The following is an 18,123-nucleotide window of genomic DNA, read 5'->3' as shown; positions in this document are numbered from 1 at the left end:
TCAACTTTGTGTCTCTTTTCCGTAATGTTTAAGTTCCACGCTACTATACCAAGCATTTACTTATCAATGTCTTCGATAATACATGAAAACCATATATTCAAGTATGATCACAGAAGAAATGGCGGAATATGAAGTAGTCCAGTTGGGAATTAAAAATTATCAGCATCAGTAGATCAAATGAATGGACGAAAATGTGGAATCCAGAGCATCTTATTCCCAGGTTGTTAATTTTGGAATAACGAATAATCGAAATGTAATCAGGTACAAAAATAATAAAAAGGATAATGGAATGTTAATGTTATAAAGGGTAAAATATAAAGGATAGGAAGTTTTGCCATAGTTAAATAAAGTCTTCTTGTGTCCTATTTCCAAGACTGCATACAATTCTGGGCACCACACGATTAAAAGAATATAGGGTCTTGGAAGGAATACACGGGAGATTCACGAGTGTTGATACAGCTCCAGAGGCTAAATTATGGTAAGTGCATATAAATAAGTTATTAACTTAATCTTATTCAAAAATGAACAAATTTTGATGACATCTTAAAGTTTGTAGTGATTTTATTGATCAAAACAGCAAAATGAATTCGCACTCCAAGAGTGGCAACAGAATAAGAGCTAAAGCAAAGTGGATTGTCTGAACAGATGATTTGATGCATGAACTATAAATAAAACTAAGAAACAAAGCAGTCTAAGTCCATTTTAAACAAAAAAATTGAGATGAGTAAAGTAACAAGGAAACAGTAGAACAAAACAAGAAAGAAATTAGGAAAATAAAAATGAGATTAAAGCAATAAAAGCAAAATCGTACTGTGTATAAAGGAACACAGTAAAAGATCTGGAAATAAAAAGAGAAAGATTCAATTTCTTTTTATGCCAATGATAGTTTGGTTTATTTTCACCAGAATAAATTAATGCAAAGTAGTTTTTGTATTGCAATACGGACCAGCAAAGTAATTCTGGCCAATGTATAACATACAATGACAAGAATGTCATTCTATCCAGTTAGGATGGAAGAGGTCAACTTTTTTAAGGGAAAAAAGTAAAAATGTTTTTGTTTATCCTTTCATGGATGTGGGTCTCGCTGTATGCTTCCTTTATCACCCTTGAACTGAATGGCTTGCTAATCCATTTGAGAGGATAGTTGAAAGGCAATAATATTGCCTGGAATCACAAGTGGCCTAAACAAAGTAAAGGACCTGAGTGAATGAGCGTGGTTTTTTTATGACAACTAAAGACAATTCCATGGTCACCATTCCTGAGACCACTTTCAATTCTAAATTTTATTAATGGAATTCAAATTCCACCAGCTGGTACAGTTTGGATTACCAGGCCAGTAATTTAGATTAGATTAGATTAGATTAGATTAGATTACATTACATTACAGTGTGGAAACAGGCCCTTCGGCCCAACAAGTCCACACCGACCCGCCGAAGCGCAACCCACCCATATCCCTACATTTACCCCTTACCTAACACTACGGGCAATTTAGCATGGCCAATTCACCTAACCTGCACATCTTTGGACTGTGGGAGGAAACCGGAGCACCCGGAGGAAACCCACGCAGACACGGGGAGAACGTGCAAACTCCACACAGTCAGTCGCCTGAGGCGGGAATTGAATCCAAGTCTCTGGCGCTGTGAGGCAGCAGTGCTAACCACTGTGCCACCGTGCCACCCACAATATTGCTATTGAGCAATCATCTCTGATTAAATATCGTCCAGCATCTATAGTTTACAATTTTAGTTCTGAATATTTAAACACAAAACTAACCTCTTGATGTACTTCCACCTGCGACTGACCATTTAGCAGGAAAGGCACGGCTGGAAAGAAAGCAAAATTGCTTACAACCCAGAGAAGAAATACAATGAATACAGACTAGTTGTCACATGCTCCTTTCATCACATAGTATGTTATTCCATTAAACACTTTCAAAAAAGAAATAACTCCCATTAGATTGTTGCTAAATTGTAACATAGTTGAAAAAGTTGAAATATATTTTGTTGAAATGCAATTTTAGGATTCCCACTTTTTAAAAAATTACTGAACAGCAGTTACTTGCTGGGATTGTGCAACTTACTCACACATAATAAGATAAAGATTTAGCACACTATTGGTGAATGTATCACTGTGCACTTTTATTTGAACAAATACACTACAAAACCAGACAAAAAAAATCCACATCTATACAGTTTCAAATTTTTATAATCTCTAAAGAGCTCAGGAAGTAGTCTTTACAAAATCAAAAACATGATTTGATTTTCATAAATTCAATAGACGTTTTTACTTTTCTCACCATCAATAATGAAACCAGTTCTGTCTGCCAATTAAAGTTAAATATCACAAAAATTATTAAAGTTTAAAAACAGCAAGTTTTTTTTAAAATAGAACACAAGAGTGCTTTCAAATCCTCCACAATTCAGATCTTACTAATACACTGTGTCCATGCTGGATAATTCTGTTAACATATGTTCAAATTGTACAATTGTCACTAAAAGCTCTTGCTATTTGCTGTAATATTTTTAGCTAGTCAAATTTTGAGATATTAAAAAATCTAATGAACAGAAATAGTTCATTCTGTCTCTAGACAGTTAATTAGATCAAGGTTGATCTATATCCCAATTCCATTTCCAGTATGTCTTATTTTCATATAGCTTGTTACTACCTAACAAAAGTCTGTTGTTCTCAGTTTTGAAAATGGATATTAATGAACATTTTAATGCTTTTGAAATAGGAGTTCCATATTTCTTTCACTTTTAACACGAGTATCTCCTGATTTCACTCGAATGGATTAACTCTTAATTTCTACATTGTGCTGTCTCCTTCTGGATTTCCTGATCAATGGAAATAGTTTATTCCTGTTTATTCCATTGAATTCCAACTATCATTTTAAAACTCTTGATCAGATTAGAGGACTTGACAGGGTAGAAATGGAAAGATTGTTTCCCCTTGTGGAGAGTCTAGGATCAGAAAGCATAATCTCAGAAAGAGGGTTTGCACATTTAAAAAAGACTTTCTTCTGTTGGAGGATTGTGAATCTGTGGAATTTCTTACCACAGAGGGCTGATGAGGCTGGGTCGTTAAGTATATTCATGAGAGAGACTGACAGATTTTTTTAAAATCAGGAAGAGAATTGAGAATTATTAGGGAAAAGGCAGGAAAGTAGAGTTGAGGATTATCAAAAAAGCCATGATCTCACTGAATCACAGAGCAGACTTGAGGGGCTGGATAGCCTACTTCTGCTTCTATATCTTCTGTCTTATCATTCCTTAACTTTCAGTGCCTGGACATGGAAACAAAATATACTGTTTTTGTTAATTACAATGTCATATGACAATGTGACACCAACAGAAAGCAGGTGGTGCAACTGGCCATATCATAGCGTATGAGTAATTCAACCCAGTTTTTGTTAAGTACAGTGTAGTATGGAGTATCTATGGTGTGCATTATCTGAACTCACAAGCATTAGTGCTGTACCTTGTCTGAACTCAACAACATGTAAAATTTCAAAGAGCAAAGTGCCATAATGTCTGAGCACTGACAAGATACAGCATTACATTCCTGGGTTTAAAAGATGCACAGTGCTAACATTCACCAAGTGTCAGTATTGGAGGTGGCAACATGCAGCCCTTACAGTTCAACAGCCAAACTAATTTAACACTAGCAGATAAATTACCACCAAAAACATGCATTGGTGGAATGATTTCCTCATTTTGTCCTTTATGATGAAGGACTCAGTTAGATTATGCTGAAATGTATTAATTTTGGCCCATTGATTACTCGTCAGATTGAAATTACTTGTACAATTTGTCAACGTATCAAAAGTAGAATTTGTAGAAAGGTGAGAATGAACACGAGATAAGAGGTTTTGATGAAAGGTCACAGACTTAAAAGATGAACTACTTCTTTTGTCACAGTTGCTGCCAGACCTACAAAGTATTTTCTGCATTTTCTGTTTTTATTTCAGGTTTCCAGTATATGGAGTGTTCTGTTTTTAGACATAACCTATGAAAGTTGTCGAGGCATATTCGTTTGTGACTTTCAAAAGAGAAATTTGTTAATAATTGTAGCCCCACTAGTGATCCCAGTAGCACGCCACGAGTTACAGGATTGCAACCTGAAAATGCCGCCCTTATCCCAAATCTCTGTCCTCCATTAGTTAGCCAAACCTCTATCAATGCTGGTATACTTCTCCCACCACCATGGGCACTTCCCATATTAAGTAGCCTAATGTTTTATACCTTATCAAATATCTAGATATTGTCCAGATGTTACTGCATTTGGAAAATACTGCTTCAGCATCTGAGGAGTCGTGAATGGTACTGAACATTGTACAACCAACGGTGAACATCCCTACTTCTGACCTTATGATAAAGGGAAGGTCATTGATGAGTCGGATGAAAATGGTTAGGCCTAGGACAGTGCCGTGGGGAACTCTGGGCCTTCAAGCCCTACCTTCTCCAGACGTTATGTCATAATATCTCTGAAGAGGTGGATTAGGAAAATACCTACCTGAGGAACTCCTGCAAAGATGCACTGGAGTTGAGGTAGCTGACCTTTGACAACCACAATCATCTTCCTTTGTGCCAGTTATGACTCCAACTAGTGGAGAGGCTTCCTGTGATTCCCATTGACCCCAGGTTTGCTGGGGATCTTTGATGCCACATGTAGTCAAACGTAGCCTTGATGTCAAGGGTATTTACTCTCGCCTCACCACTGGAACTCATCTCTTTTGTCAACATTTGAACCAAGACAACTATCGGATTTTGTAATAAGGTCAGGAGCTCAGTGGGCCTGTCAGAACCCAAATAGAATGTCAGTGAGCAAGTTATTGTTCGTAAGTGCTGTTTGATGGCACTGTCAATCATATTTTCCATCGTTTTACCAATGACCGAAACAGACTGATGGGGTGAAAACTGGCCGAATTGGATTTATCCTGCTCTTCACGTACTGAAATTACCTGTACAATTTTCCACATTGTTGGGTTGATGCCAGTGTTTTAACTGTCGTGCAGCAGCCTGGCTACAGATGTGGCATGTTCTGGAACACAAGTATTCAGTATTATTTTGCATTTTTAAACTTTTTTTGTATTATTGATTGAGGAAAAGGACTATTTTAAAGAAGAATAAGAATTGTGGATTGCTGTACTTTTTAAAAGAAAATTACTGACACTCATTCTGAGTGCTGCTTACACTGCTGCTTGTCAAAGCAGTGGGGGATGGATACTGCAGGCAGGTTGGCATTCGGGAATATGTACAAATTGAGAATTGGCCAGCAACAAGCAGCTAACTGGGTTGTCACATGTTGACAAGTTGTCCTTGACATACGTGTTTTACTTGCCAGCAATTAGATAATTGAACAGTTTGGGAGTGTGAACAATATGGCCTGAAGACTTCTGACCTCCAAAAGGTGGTGGTGCGTCTCACTCTCTCTCTCTCCTTCTACAGTAAAAGGTACCCAAAACCAAAAGAAAGCCAGTTTATTTTCAACGAGTAATTACCAGACTTTGCAATTTGTGAACTAGTCAGTCCGTCCCCCTGCAAGGATGTGCTAAGTAGTTTGTGAAGACAGACTGATGAACTGCATGTCTTGGCAATCAAAAGAACAATCCCAACAAACTCTGTGGACAGGGGCCAGTGAACTATCTTCCCAGTCATTCCAGAACACCTTTTTTGTCTGTCTGCATGTATGTGTACAGGGACTTTTATAAGGGGTCTAGAGTTATAACTAGTACAGTTATATATTGGCAGTTCACAGTTGTTTGCCTGTTGATAGAGTCTACTTATTTGTGACATAGGTCATTCTGTTATAACATGTTTCGTTAACATGAAGTCGCTATAACGTGATTGATAAAATGGGAATGCTGTTTCTGAAGTATGAACTTTTAAAACATGTTTGGCTGTTAAGTGATTACATCAGCAACTGAGTACTATTAAACACTGTTTTTAAAGCACGATTTTTCTGTAATGTGGGTTTATACAAAAGGCAACCATCACGTTATACAAGAACTACCCGTAAACAGTAATTCCAGTTAAGTGCAGAACCCTAGTCCATGCTTTCTAATAACCTGGGTATTTTTTTATAAAGTACATTGAGGAATTTTGCATGCTTTGATAAAATCTATTTTTGTGATGACTTTGGGAATATTGGAGCTTGACTTCCAGCACGCTTCCTAGGGAAGTATGACAAACTTGACAAAAAGACTAAACTAATGGCTTTGTAAATGAATGCAGATAGCATTTGCGGCTAAGCAAACAAATCAACAGTTCACACTGGATTTAGTGAAAATTATCTGGTAGCCATTATGAAGATGTAGTTGCATGATGACAAGAACAGAGTCCATAATATTGAATGGTATATGGCATTCAAAAACAATGGAAAGCTAGGCAAAGTTGGAGGGGTAGCACTATTCGTCAAGGATGGTATTTGTGCAATACTTGAAGATGACCATGGTTTCAGACATTGGGACATCGAAACATTTTGGGTGGAAAAAGAAATAGTAGGGAAAAGAACTCACTAGTAGTGGTGGTGTACAGACCCACTAACATTAGTATTAATGTTGGATGAAGTATAGAAAAAAAAATTGTCCCCTGGTGATAAAGAGGCGGAAATAAACAGTCACCTGGATGAGGCTTTCATAAAACACTTTCGATATAGTTTGTTAAAGCAGCAAGTTCTGGAACTGACCAGACAGTAGGTTATAACAGGCATGGTATTGTGTCGTGTGACAAGATTAATTAATGATCTTAGATTAAAGGCACTCTATGGGCAGCAAACACAATACGACTGAATTTTATATTCAGTTGAAAGGGAGAACAGTGGCTTTAAGGATAATGGTTTAAACTCGAAGAGGAACTACGGGGGTACAAAGCTGGGCTGCCTGAAGTGAATAGGCAAATAAGCCAGTGGATAAATCAACAGAGAAGCAGAAGCAGACATTTAAAGGAAAACACAATGGGTTGAATGGCTTTGTTCTTTCCTGTAACTTTGCTATGGTACTCAATAAGTACATGCTCAATGACAAAAAATAATTTGAAGGTGAGGACCTACCATCTGTGGTTAACTAAGTAAGTTGAGGAAAGTATCAAACTAAGGAAAAGACATATAATTGTGCAAGGTGGTAGCGAGTTGCTTTCTTAAACTGCTGCAGTCTGTGTGTGTGTCTCAACCCACAATGCTATTAGGGAGTGTGTTACAGGATTTTGACTCAGCAACACTGAAGGAATGGCAATAAAGGAATGTCAATATGTTTTCAAATCAGGATGGTGAGTGGCTTGGGGGGGACCTTGCAGGTGGTGATGTTCCCGTCTATCTTCTGCCCTTTCGCTTTTAGATGGAAATGGTTTTGAGTATGGATAACATGTTAATATGGATAAAAGATTAGTTACATTAAAGAGACAACTAGCTTTTTACTGGTGGCAGCATATGATGAATGGAGTCCCACATGATGAAATGCTATGACCTTACCACATTACAAATTATATCATCACTTAAATGAAGGGAGTGAAAATGTATTCGCTAAATTTGAAGATGATACAAAGACAGGCAGCAAAGTAAAGAAACAAATTGCAGGTGGGACAGATAGGCAGAGTAAGTGGGCAAACATCCAATAAATGGGAGTATATTGTGGAAGGGTGTGAAGTTGTTCACTTTGGCAGGAAAAATTAAGCACAAAGGTAAGGATGTTATGTTTCCGTTATATTAAGAGTTAGTGAGGCTACATTTCAAATACCATGTTTAGTTTTTGTCTCCAACCTTAAGAAAGAATATAAATGCAAGGTGATTCAGAAGAGGTTTTCTAGATGATGATACCTGGAACAACCTCTTATGAGTAAAGGTTGCACAGACTGAGCTAATTTTCATGTGTGTTTAGGAGAGTGAGTGGTGACTTGACTGAAATGTATAAGATCCTGACGTGTCATGACAAAGTCATTATGCAAAGGATGCTTCTCTTTTGGTTGAATCTGGAACTAGGGGGCACTATTTATTTTAAACAGCTTGCCCTTTCAGGGCACAGAGGAGTGGAATTTTTTTATAATTTACAAGGTTGTTTGACTTCGAACATTTTGGCTTAGATGGTGTTACAGGCAGAATTATTGTATATTTAGGGCCAAGGCAGACGGATTCCCTTGCCAATAAGAATCTACAGTCAGCAGGGAAAGACAGGAATGTTGAATTCAAGACATAAATAGATCAACCCTGACCTTACTGAGTGAAGAGACAGGTTTGAGCATCCAAATGGCCTACTTCAGTTCATAATTCATGTATTCCAGCCTCCTCAAATTCATAAAACGAGTTTTACATTCAGTAACAAATCGATGTCTGTACAATTACAAAAAAACCCATCTTGCTAAGCTTTGAGAAAAGGTCTCAATTTATATCGTAAAATTTTAAAAATGTAGATTCACTTCATTATTTTAGAATTGTGACCACTGGAAAAATAATAAAATCAGACCCAGTAGAATAGGGGTGCTTTGTTATTTGTTGATGGGATGGGTTTGTCATTAGCAAGGCCCAAATTTGTTGCCCATCTCTAATTTCTATTGAGAAGGTGGTCGAAGGCACACATACAGAGTTTGGAAGGGAAACGCAAATTTTTTAACCTAGTAGCAGTGAAGGAACAGTGATGTAGTTCAAATCAGGAATGTGTATAGTTCAGAGTATTTGCCAAAAAAAAAACTGAGACTTTGATAAATGTGAACTATTTTACATAGTCATGCAGCACAGAAACAGATTTCTCAGACCAACCAGTTCACGCTGACCATAATTCCAAACTAAACTAGTACTCCCTGCCTGCGCTGGCCCATATCCTTCCAAACATTTCTTATTCATGTAGTCATCCAAATGTCTTTTAAATGTTATAACTGTACCTGCATCTACCACTTCCGCTGGAAGTTCATTCCACATATGAACCACACACTGTGTAAAAAAGTTGCCTCTAATGTCTTTTTAAAATCTTTCTCCTCTCACCTTACAAATATGCCTCCTAGGCTTGAAAAGACACCTGCCATTCACCTTATATATACCCCTTATAATTTTATAAACTTCTATAAGGTCACTCCTCAACCTCCTATACACCAATGAAAAAAAGTCCCAGTCTATTCCAGCTTCTTCTTATAACGCTAATCCTCCATTCCCGGCAACATTTTTTCTTCAACGTTTAATTCTTGAAAATTCAGGACTTGTCAGTCTTAAATAATGATATTTACCCCATCCTCTGCCCTGTGACTTCGGCATTTTATCTATGATGCCCCTCCTGCCCTCACAGCAGATGCCTTTCAACTCTGCATGCTTACTTCAGTATTTTTCAAGCACCGTTATTGCACTGAGGAACATCTATCTCACCAGATGTGCATTTTTCTTTGTCCAACTCAGTAGTCAGTCTAGAAAGACAGAACCTCTCCCACAATGATGTTTCAGTTCCTCTGCACTCACTTTGGCCGTCTATAACCCTTCTACTCTTTCAATCTAATTATAGATGCTATAATTAAAAGATGCTATAACCGTCAATGAAAAAAATTCCAAATGATTTTTGTCCAGAACTTTCGTTTAAATTCTGTTTTGAACACATATTTCGCCACTATTGGGGTTCAATATAAAATTCAATTTGAGCCTGTAGGTGTCAGAGTTCCACTGACCACAGTTTCCAAGCAACAGCACAGAGGCAGGCCAGTAACATACTCAATCTGTCACCTTCACCAGTAACCTATCGACAATTAAATCTTCTGGAAGTAATTCATTATGAATAATAAAAGGATTCTGGGCTAGGCAGTTATTTATTATCTGGAAGATAATTTGAATATAATGCTTTCATACTTAAGGCTCTCTTGTGAGCTGGAAGAAGACCGATCCGAATGAGGAAGAGATGCAGCACTAGTGGAACTCTTCAGGTGAGCCTGAAAACTTTTTTGATAGGAAGGCTCCAACGAATTGTACAACGCATCAGCTTCTGCAGGAAAATGGTTTCGAAGACTCCAATAAGTTCTATGCAAAAAAAATTAAACATCACAAGTTTTAGTAGTTGGAAGGAACTTCTGGTGCTCATCTGTAAGCAATGTTAGATAGCCTCTAACTAACTAATTTCTGTGAAAAAAAAATCAAAGTCCAATATGAAAGCTACAAATAATCAAATACAAATACCTTATTACCTATTGCTCCAGCCAATAATTCTTTGAAAATGAACAGCCAGATTCTGATTTACATTATTACTTTGATTTACTTAATGTGTTAATAACTAAAAAATTTGTTAAACTTATATCTTTAATGGCAATTAAAGACTAGAATTCACTGAAAACCATGAAGTAAAATGAACTTATCCCCTTAATCCATTTTCTCCTGCTTTATGGTTTCAGTAGGTTTTCAGTATTGTTACACAGGCTCTGACAGCCCTACTGTACTTCACTCGAGTTGCCATTCGAGTGCATGAGTTAAGGCGACGTTTGACAAGCTGTTTGTTTATAATGAGAAAGCACAGCTGAGCTAACCATTGTTCTCAAAGAAATAAACCTTAACCTTTTTAAGCAAGAGACATTGCATAATAGAATCCTGGCTTAATTTTCTTCTCTTAAACTCAATGACTGAAGCTAATTGTAGTGCCCCAATTATTGCCTGAGTGAATTAACCCACATAGCAAGGATCTGGAAACAAAATTGAGGTTTTCAGTTTTGTATGAATTAGAACCACAATATTATATATTTTTTAAAAACCACGAATAGAACTTAATAATAACGTAAAAAGCAATCTCGGGGCAATAGTATAGCAAGAGGTTTTTAACCGAACAACTGTGTGTTCAATGTGCTGAATTGCAGTATATTAAACAGACTTATATTTGTTAAACCAAGTGTTTGTATGACTGAACATCATTGTTGATCATCGTTAGAGTTCTACTTTATAGTTACCTTCTCTGTGCATTACATAGGTACAAAGGATTAATCAATAAAGGACTGAATCTTAATCTGAAGCAAACTTATTGTCTTGTTTTGAAAATTTAATAAGCTACGCATTAGTTCCATACTTTCTAGCTTCCAGTCTTGCTTCTGCATCAGCGTCCGAAATGCCTTTCTTGATTGTCTCCACCAGAACAGTCACATGTCTAAGCAAAATACAGGAAATAATGATGCATCTGTTAGTATCTGAAACCAACAAATTGTGATCATTTCAATGCTTAAGTGTTAATACAAGGTAAAACCCATCTATTCTGATTGTATTGGCTAATTAACAAGTTTACCATCACAATATTGTTCCAAATGAATATTGTTTATTTTTCACAATCACTGATCACATTATTCACCATGCTGTCAATGTTGGAATCAAGCAAAGAAAGAGGGGAGAAAACAACCACCGTGGAACCCTGAAAAATCACCTGTGTGTGCCTCATCATACAACAGCACTAACAAAGATATGCAGTCAGAGTTGCCATGACTGAGATAATATACTGAACAGAAAATAATATGGGGAGCTCAAGAGATCATTTAACAAACAAAAATCACATTTCTGCAGGTAAAATTCATCTTTAAAGACAAACGGCTTTCTGATACAAACTGCAGTCACACAACCTGTTTATTTTTTCACAATCACTGATCAAATGCTGTGAATGCAGGAATCCGAGCTGAAAAAACCTAGCTGATTTCTTCAATAAGGTTCTATGTTTAGATTAGATTAGATTACATTACATTACATTACAGTGTGGAAACAGGCCCTTCGGCCCAACAAGTCCACACCGACCCGCCGAAGCGCAATCCACCCACACCCGTACATTTACCCCTTACCTAACACTGCGGGCAATTTAGCATGGCCAATTCACCTGACCTGCACATCTTTGGACTGTGGGAGGAAACCGGAGCACCCGGAGGAAACCCACGCAGACACAGGGAGAATGTGCAAACTCCACACAGTCAGTCGCCTGAGGCAGGAATTGAACCCGGGTCTCTGGCGCTGTGAGGCAGCAGTGCTAACCACTGTGCCACCCAAAACCTTTAAAACCTTTCTGTAGTAACTAAATTGGTAATAAGCATTGAAACTAGTATAACTAAATTTTTACTGAAATTAAATGGAGAAATATTTATAATGTTGAATTTCCATCTTTCAACTTTACTTGATATGCGTTCATCCTTTGCATTTTAACCAACTTTAGAAACTGTGGTAAAACCTCAGCCAAGTTTTATGCATTGGCCAATCAATTATTATATTCTGGATTAGTGATGCTGGAAGAGCACAGCAGTTCAGGCAGCATCCAAGGAGCAGCGAAATCGACGTTTCGGGCAAAAGCCCTTCATCAGGAATAAAGGCAGTAAGCCTGAAGCGTGGAGAGATAAGCTAGAAGAGGGTGGGGGTGGGGAGAAAGCAACATAGAATACAATGGGTGAGTGGGGGAGGGGATTATTATATATTGCACAGGAAATTAAAATAAAACAAGGGACCAGGGTTCATGTTCATTAGAAAAATGAGATTTTGAAGCATTGTAATAGATTGCCGAATGCTCATTAAATTGAGAATTCACTTTTGAGATGAACCTTAGATGCAACAACAAAGTATATAAATAGAAAATAAAATTATGTTTATGTACAAAATATTCAGTTAGATTATATAAATTGTTACAACCTTAACTCATGTTTAAGTCTGTTTGCAAATATCAGCACATCAGTATGGCATAGAATGATACCTTGACAAGACAAATACCTATCACCGAGAGATGGTCAAGTATTTCCAAAGCTGATCAAACTATACAAGTTTTGAAGTACATTTCTGTCAGACTAGGCCTACAAGTGGTGTGAACATCAAAATGAGAACAAGATCAACCTGCGTTCCCCCTCAATAATCACAAAAATGAGTTCAAATTCTATATGACCGCACTCCCTTTGCTGCAGGCTTTAGGAATTCAAGAGTGGATCACCATTATCATCTCAAAAACAATTAGGGATGCACAACAAACACTGGCTTTGCTGGCATAGTCGAGATCCCATGGGAAAGTTCACAGATGTCATAAAGCATGACACTGCTTTACTGAGTGTAGAGGTCCAAACATAATCAATTTTTTTTCTTACAATATTGAACACACCTATTATCTCTATGACACCTCATAATAATCATGATGTGTTTCCAAATAGAAGACACAAATAGTCTTGGAAAAAAGATACCCAAAGTATTAGAGTATTTATTACTTTCTTCCACACCTGACTTCTTATTCCTCCGCCACGTTATATAGATATACAAATGCCACTTTTTGAATTTCTTACATATGAACTCACCTTTCCAAGGAATGTGTTTGCCACTCCTGCAGCAACAAATCTAAAAATTCATAACAGCGTCTGAAAAAAATATGAAAAAGTTAGTCATGTACAAATGAAACCAACAAGAGTTTGTAAGCTGACCTCAAACTTTTGGTTGGAATTTTAGGACAACAAAAATTATTTGAGTGAAATAGATGCAGATAACATATATAGGTTAACATCTGGCCATTTTAATTACGTGCTAGATAAGTATACACATAGTCAATTGCTTGCAGGGATTCTGCTCACAAGTGTAGCAAAAGAAAACTTGAAATATGCCTATTCCTCAAGTTTTTCCAACATTCTGTTCTCATTCAAAAAACTCATGTGGTCTTTCAAACTATAATCTGTTTCCTTTCTTGCCTTACTGCAACAGTATAGACCAAAGTTAGCAAATATATTTGACTAATAGGTCACCCATTACATTGTTCTAAATAGTGTTAGGCAAAAAAAAGTGTATTTTAATGTCATTGCTATGCATTGCAGCCTAAGCTCACAGCAATTTGTTTTAATTAGGAAACCTTATTGAAAGAATACATCACAACAATCAAGTTTAATATTAAACTTTCTGGGCTTCAAGTAGAATCCTTTTCACACTCTGTATTTACTGAAAATACTTGTATTACTGAAATTACAAGTAACTTTGTTCATTCCTGGTCAAATATCTCCTGGCAGTTGTGAGGCACTTCTATGGTCAGAAATGAACATTTTCTCCTCTTGAACATCCCACCAGTGTTGTATATATGTAAATTTCTCTGCTACTCCTTATTTGTGTAATCTCAGTTTTTCTTTGAGATCAAATTTCCTTGCTTCCTCTTCTTTCTGGAATGGAGGTTTCTCTTTAAATTTTGTTTTGCTTACAGTTTTCAAAAAGCAATGTTTTCCTGCTCATTTACTCTCTGAAATTCGCTTTTCCTTCCATTTGAAATCAGAATTCAAATTTTCACACTACTTTCCTTCTACTCTCTTTGGAAATTCAGGTTTTCATTTGATTTCTCTTTCTTTTCTGCTCTTCTGCTGTCAAATTCAGTTGTTTTATTTGCAACTGAATTCGAGTTAACTCGAACTGTGTGCAATCTGGATTATTTTGCTGTTGCTCCAGTTTCATACGTAGGTCTAATATCTCAACAATTTCTATCTTTTCAGTTGCCACATTTCAACATAATTTTTAGTTTTCTGCCATGGCCTTTAAGTTGATCTTTGTTAACTGTTGCATGTCATTCACAGACAGATACTCTATTCCAAGAAACATTTAAGCAATAGACATAACTATATTAACGTTTCAACAAATACAATAAAACCAAACGTGAAATCTTGTTTATTTAAATGCTGACAAATTCCAGTGTACATGATACCTGACTGTGGTTTTGCATCCTTCAAAATACAATTTCCATAGAGGCTGATAACAAATACAAAATGTATGAATTCTCAGTGACTTTTCTAAATCTCGCAAGACAAGATTTTAATTTTTTTGAGAACATTATTGTAACAAACAAAGGAAAACTAACATGGACTAAGCACTATTTTAAACAGGGAACTAAAACAATAAGCTACAGAAAATCCACCAGCTAACATTGAACAGAACCAAAAGTGCCTGGACACAGTTATACTTTACGTCCTGCTCTCTGCAGAATTGTAGGTTTTACGATAACTAGTCCAAGGTCACTCCCAGCTGGGAACAGGGATAGGCTTTTGAAATGTGGACACCATATTTCATATCTGGAAACAGAAACAGAGAGCAACTAGGGCTATGGCTAGAGTACACATACAAAAACAGCTATTCTGGGTAATCCAAGATGGAGGACAGGAATACTTTCTGGCTGGAAGAGCTGCTCCTTTTTTTGAGGTATTTTAGGTGTTGGAGGTGATTTCCTCAAATTCCAGGAGCAGCAATTACTGTTTTATATGCTGTTGCATTGTTTTGGAACCTTGGAAAAAAAAAGTCCAACAACAACAATTTGAAAGGGAGAAGAGCAGACAAAGGAAGCACATGGTGAGGACAGTGCAAGAGAGAGAGAGAGACAGAGAGAGAGAGAGAGAGAGAGAAAACCTGCACAGTTACCGCCTTTGCTGTTTGAATTCATGTATCGCTGGACATCGGAGTGCATCTGGGAAAATTAACAAACAGTGAAATTCACAACTAATCTTGGAGGAACTGTTGGGCGAAGTTCACAGCACAGAATCAGATAAGTTAATTGTTGTTTTAAGTCTGTCCAAGATAAAGGCTGCAGTAGTTAGTATAGTGGATTCTTTCTTGATTATATGTTTTTGGAGATAAGTGTCTTGATTAAACTTAAAATTTAAGCCATAGCTATTAATTTAATCTGGGGCAGTGTTTGTAGAGGAAGAAGACAGTGTTATTTTCTGGGTCTGTAGATTGTGAAGAAGCAAAAATGGCCTTTGCAGTGATATCTACTTCTTGTCAGATATGGGAGTTTAAAGAGAGTTTAAGAGTTACTGCAGATTATATCTGCCATAAATGCTGTTGGATGCGAATCTTATCAGATTGAGTGGATCAGTTGGAGAGACAGAAAGAAGCGATGAGGAATTTGCAACAGCAACAGTATGTGATGGATGGCAGTTACAGGAAGGGGGAAAAGTCACAGATACAGTCACATAGATGGGTTAATTGCAGGAAGGGTGAGAGAGGTCGGCACCGAGGGCAAGAGTCTTTTGTGGATATACCCATTTCAAACAGGTATGCTGTTTTGGAAAATGTAGGGGGTGATGGATTCTCAGGGGAACGTAGCACAAACAGCCAAGTTTCTGGTATTGAGATTGGCTCTAATGCAACAGTGGGTACGTCGGCTTCCAAGGGATCAATTGTGTTCGGGGATTTTCTAGTCAGAGGTACAGACAGACGTTTCTGTGGCCAGCAGAGAAAAAGCAGAATGGTGTGTTGTTTCCCTGGTGCCAGGATCAAAGATGTTTCAGAGAGGGTGCAGAATGTTCTCACGGGGAAGAGGGGCTAGCAGGAGGTCACTGTCCACACTGGAACCAACAACATTGGAAGGGAAAAAGTTGAGACTCTGAAGGGAGATTACAGAGAATTAGGCAGAAATTTAAAAAGGACGCCCTCAAGGGTAGTAATATCTGGATTACTCCCAGTGCTACGAGCTAGTGAGGGCAGGAATAGGAGGATAGAGCAGATGAATACATGGCTGAGGAGCTGGTGTATGGGAGAAGGATTCACATTTTTGGATCATTGGAATCTCTTTTGGGGTAGAAGTGACCTGTACAAGAAGGACGGATTGCATCTAAATTGGAAGGGGACTAATATACTGGCAGGGAAATTTGCTAGAACTGTTTGGGAGGATTTAAACTAGTAAGGTGGGGGTGTGGGACCAAGGGAGATACTGAGGAAAGAGATCGATCTGAGACGGGTACAGCTTAGAACAGAAGTGAGTCAAACAGTCCGGGTAGGCAGGGACAAGGTAGGACTAATAAATTAAACTGCATTTATTTCAATGCAAGGGGCCTAACAGGGAAGGCAGATGAACTCAGGGCATGGTTAGGAACATGGGACTGGGATATTATAGCAATTATGGAAACATGGCTCAGGGATGGGCAGGACTGGCAGCTGAATGTTCCAGGATACAAATGCTACAGGAAGGATAGAAAGGGAGGAAAGAGAGGAGGGGGAATGGCATTTTTGATAAGGGATAGCATTATAGTTGTACTGAGGGAGGATATTCCTGGAAATACATCCAGGGAAGTTATTTGGGTGGAACTGAGAAATAAGAAAGGGATGATCACCTTATTGGGATTGTATTATACACCCCTCAATAATCAGAGGGAAATTGAGAAACAAACTTGTAAGGAGATCTCAGCTATCTGTAAGAATAATAGGGGATTTTAACTTTCCAAACATTGAATGGGACTGCCATAGTGTTAAAGGTTTAGATGTAGATGACTTTCTTAAGTGTGTACAAGACAATTTTCTCATTCAGTAGGTGGATGTACCTGCTAGAGAAGGTGCAAAACTTGACCTACTCTTGGGAAATAAGGCAGGGCAGGTGACTGTGTCAGTGGGGGAGCACTTTGGTGCCAGCGACCATAATTCTATTTGTTTCAAAATAGTGATGAAAAAGGATAGACCAGATCTAAAAGTTGAAGTTCTAAATTGGAGAAAGGCCAATTTTGACGGTATTAGGCAAGAACTTGCGAAAGCTGATTGGAGGCAGATGTTCTCAGGGAAAGGGACGGCAAGAAAATGGGAAGCCTTCAGAAATGAGATAACAAGAATCCAGAGAAAGTACATTCCTGTTAGAGTGAAAGGGAAGACTGGTAGGTATAGGGAATACTGGATGACTAAAGAAATTGAGGGTTTGGTTAAGAAAAAGAAGGAAGCATATGTTAGGTATAGACAGGATAGATCGAGTGAATCCTTAGAAGAGTATAAAGAAAGTAGGAATATACTTAAGAGGGAAATCAAGAGGGCAAAAAGGGGACATGAGATAGCTTTGGCAAATAGAATTAAGGAGAATCCAAAGGGTTTTTACAAATATATTAAGGACAAAAGGGTAACTAGGGAGAGAATAAGGCCCCTCAAAGATCAGCAAGGTAGCCTTTGTGTGGAACCACAGAAAATGTGAGAGATACTAAATGAATATTTTGCATCAGTATTTACTGTGGAAAAGGAATGGAAGATATAGACCGTAAGGAAATAGATGGTGACATCTTGCAAAATGTCCAGATTACAAAGGAGGAAGTGCTGGGTGCCTTGAAATGGTTAAAAGTGGATAAATCCCCAGGACCTGATCAGGTGTAACCGAGAACTCTGTGGGAAGCTAGAGAAGTGATTGCTGGGCCTCTTGCTGAGATATTTGTTTCATCGATAATCACAGGTGAGGTG

The 18,123-nt window shown here is 37.7% G+C and overlaps 1 protein-coding gene across 29 annotated transcripts in view; it reads right to left on the bottom strand.

Annotated features, from left to right (window-relative positions):
* clasp2 (cytoplasmic linker associated protein 2) overlaps positions 1 to 18,123 on the bottom strand; it is a 320,784-nt gene that overhangs the window by 155,780 nt on the left and 146,881 nt on the right. For all 29 annotated transcript variants that reach the window (XM_043688884.1, XM_043688883.1, XM_043688861.1 and 26 more), the window contains 4 exons: positions 13,248 to 13,307; positions 11,015 to 11,092; positions 9,817 to 9,984; positions 1,774 to 1,823 (listed from right to left, as the gene is read on the bottom strand). In XM_043688884.1, the coding sequence (XP_043544819.1) occupies positions 1,774 to 1,823; positions 9,817 to 9,984; positions 11,015 to 11,092; positions 13,248 to 13,307 (356 nt within the window). The remainder of the gene's footprint in view (positions 1 to 1,773; positions 1,824 to 9,816; positions 9,985 to 11,014; positions 11,093 to 13,247; positions 13,308 to 18,123) is intronic.

Source organism: Chiloscyllium plagiosum, chromosome 4 (assembly GCF_004010195.1).
Source record: "Chiloscyllium plagiosum isolate BGI_BamShark_2017 chromosome 4, ASM401019v2, whole genome shotgun sequence".
In the NCBI taxonomy this organism is placed as follows: domain Eukaryota; kingdom Metazoa; phylum Chordata; class Chondrichthyes; order Orectolobiformes; family Hemiscylliidae; genus Chiloscyllium; species Chiloscyllium plagiosum.
Note: the sequence above shows the minus strand (reverse complement) of the source record. Positions and strands in the feature narration are given on the sequence as shown.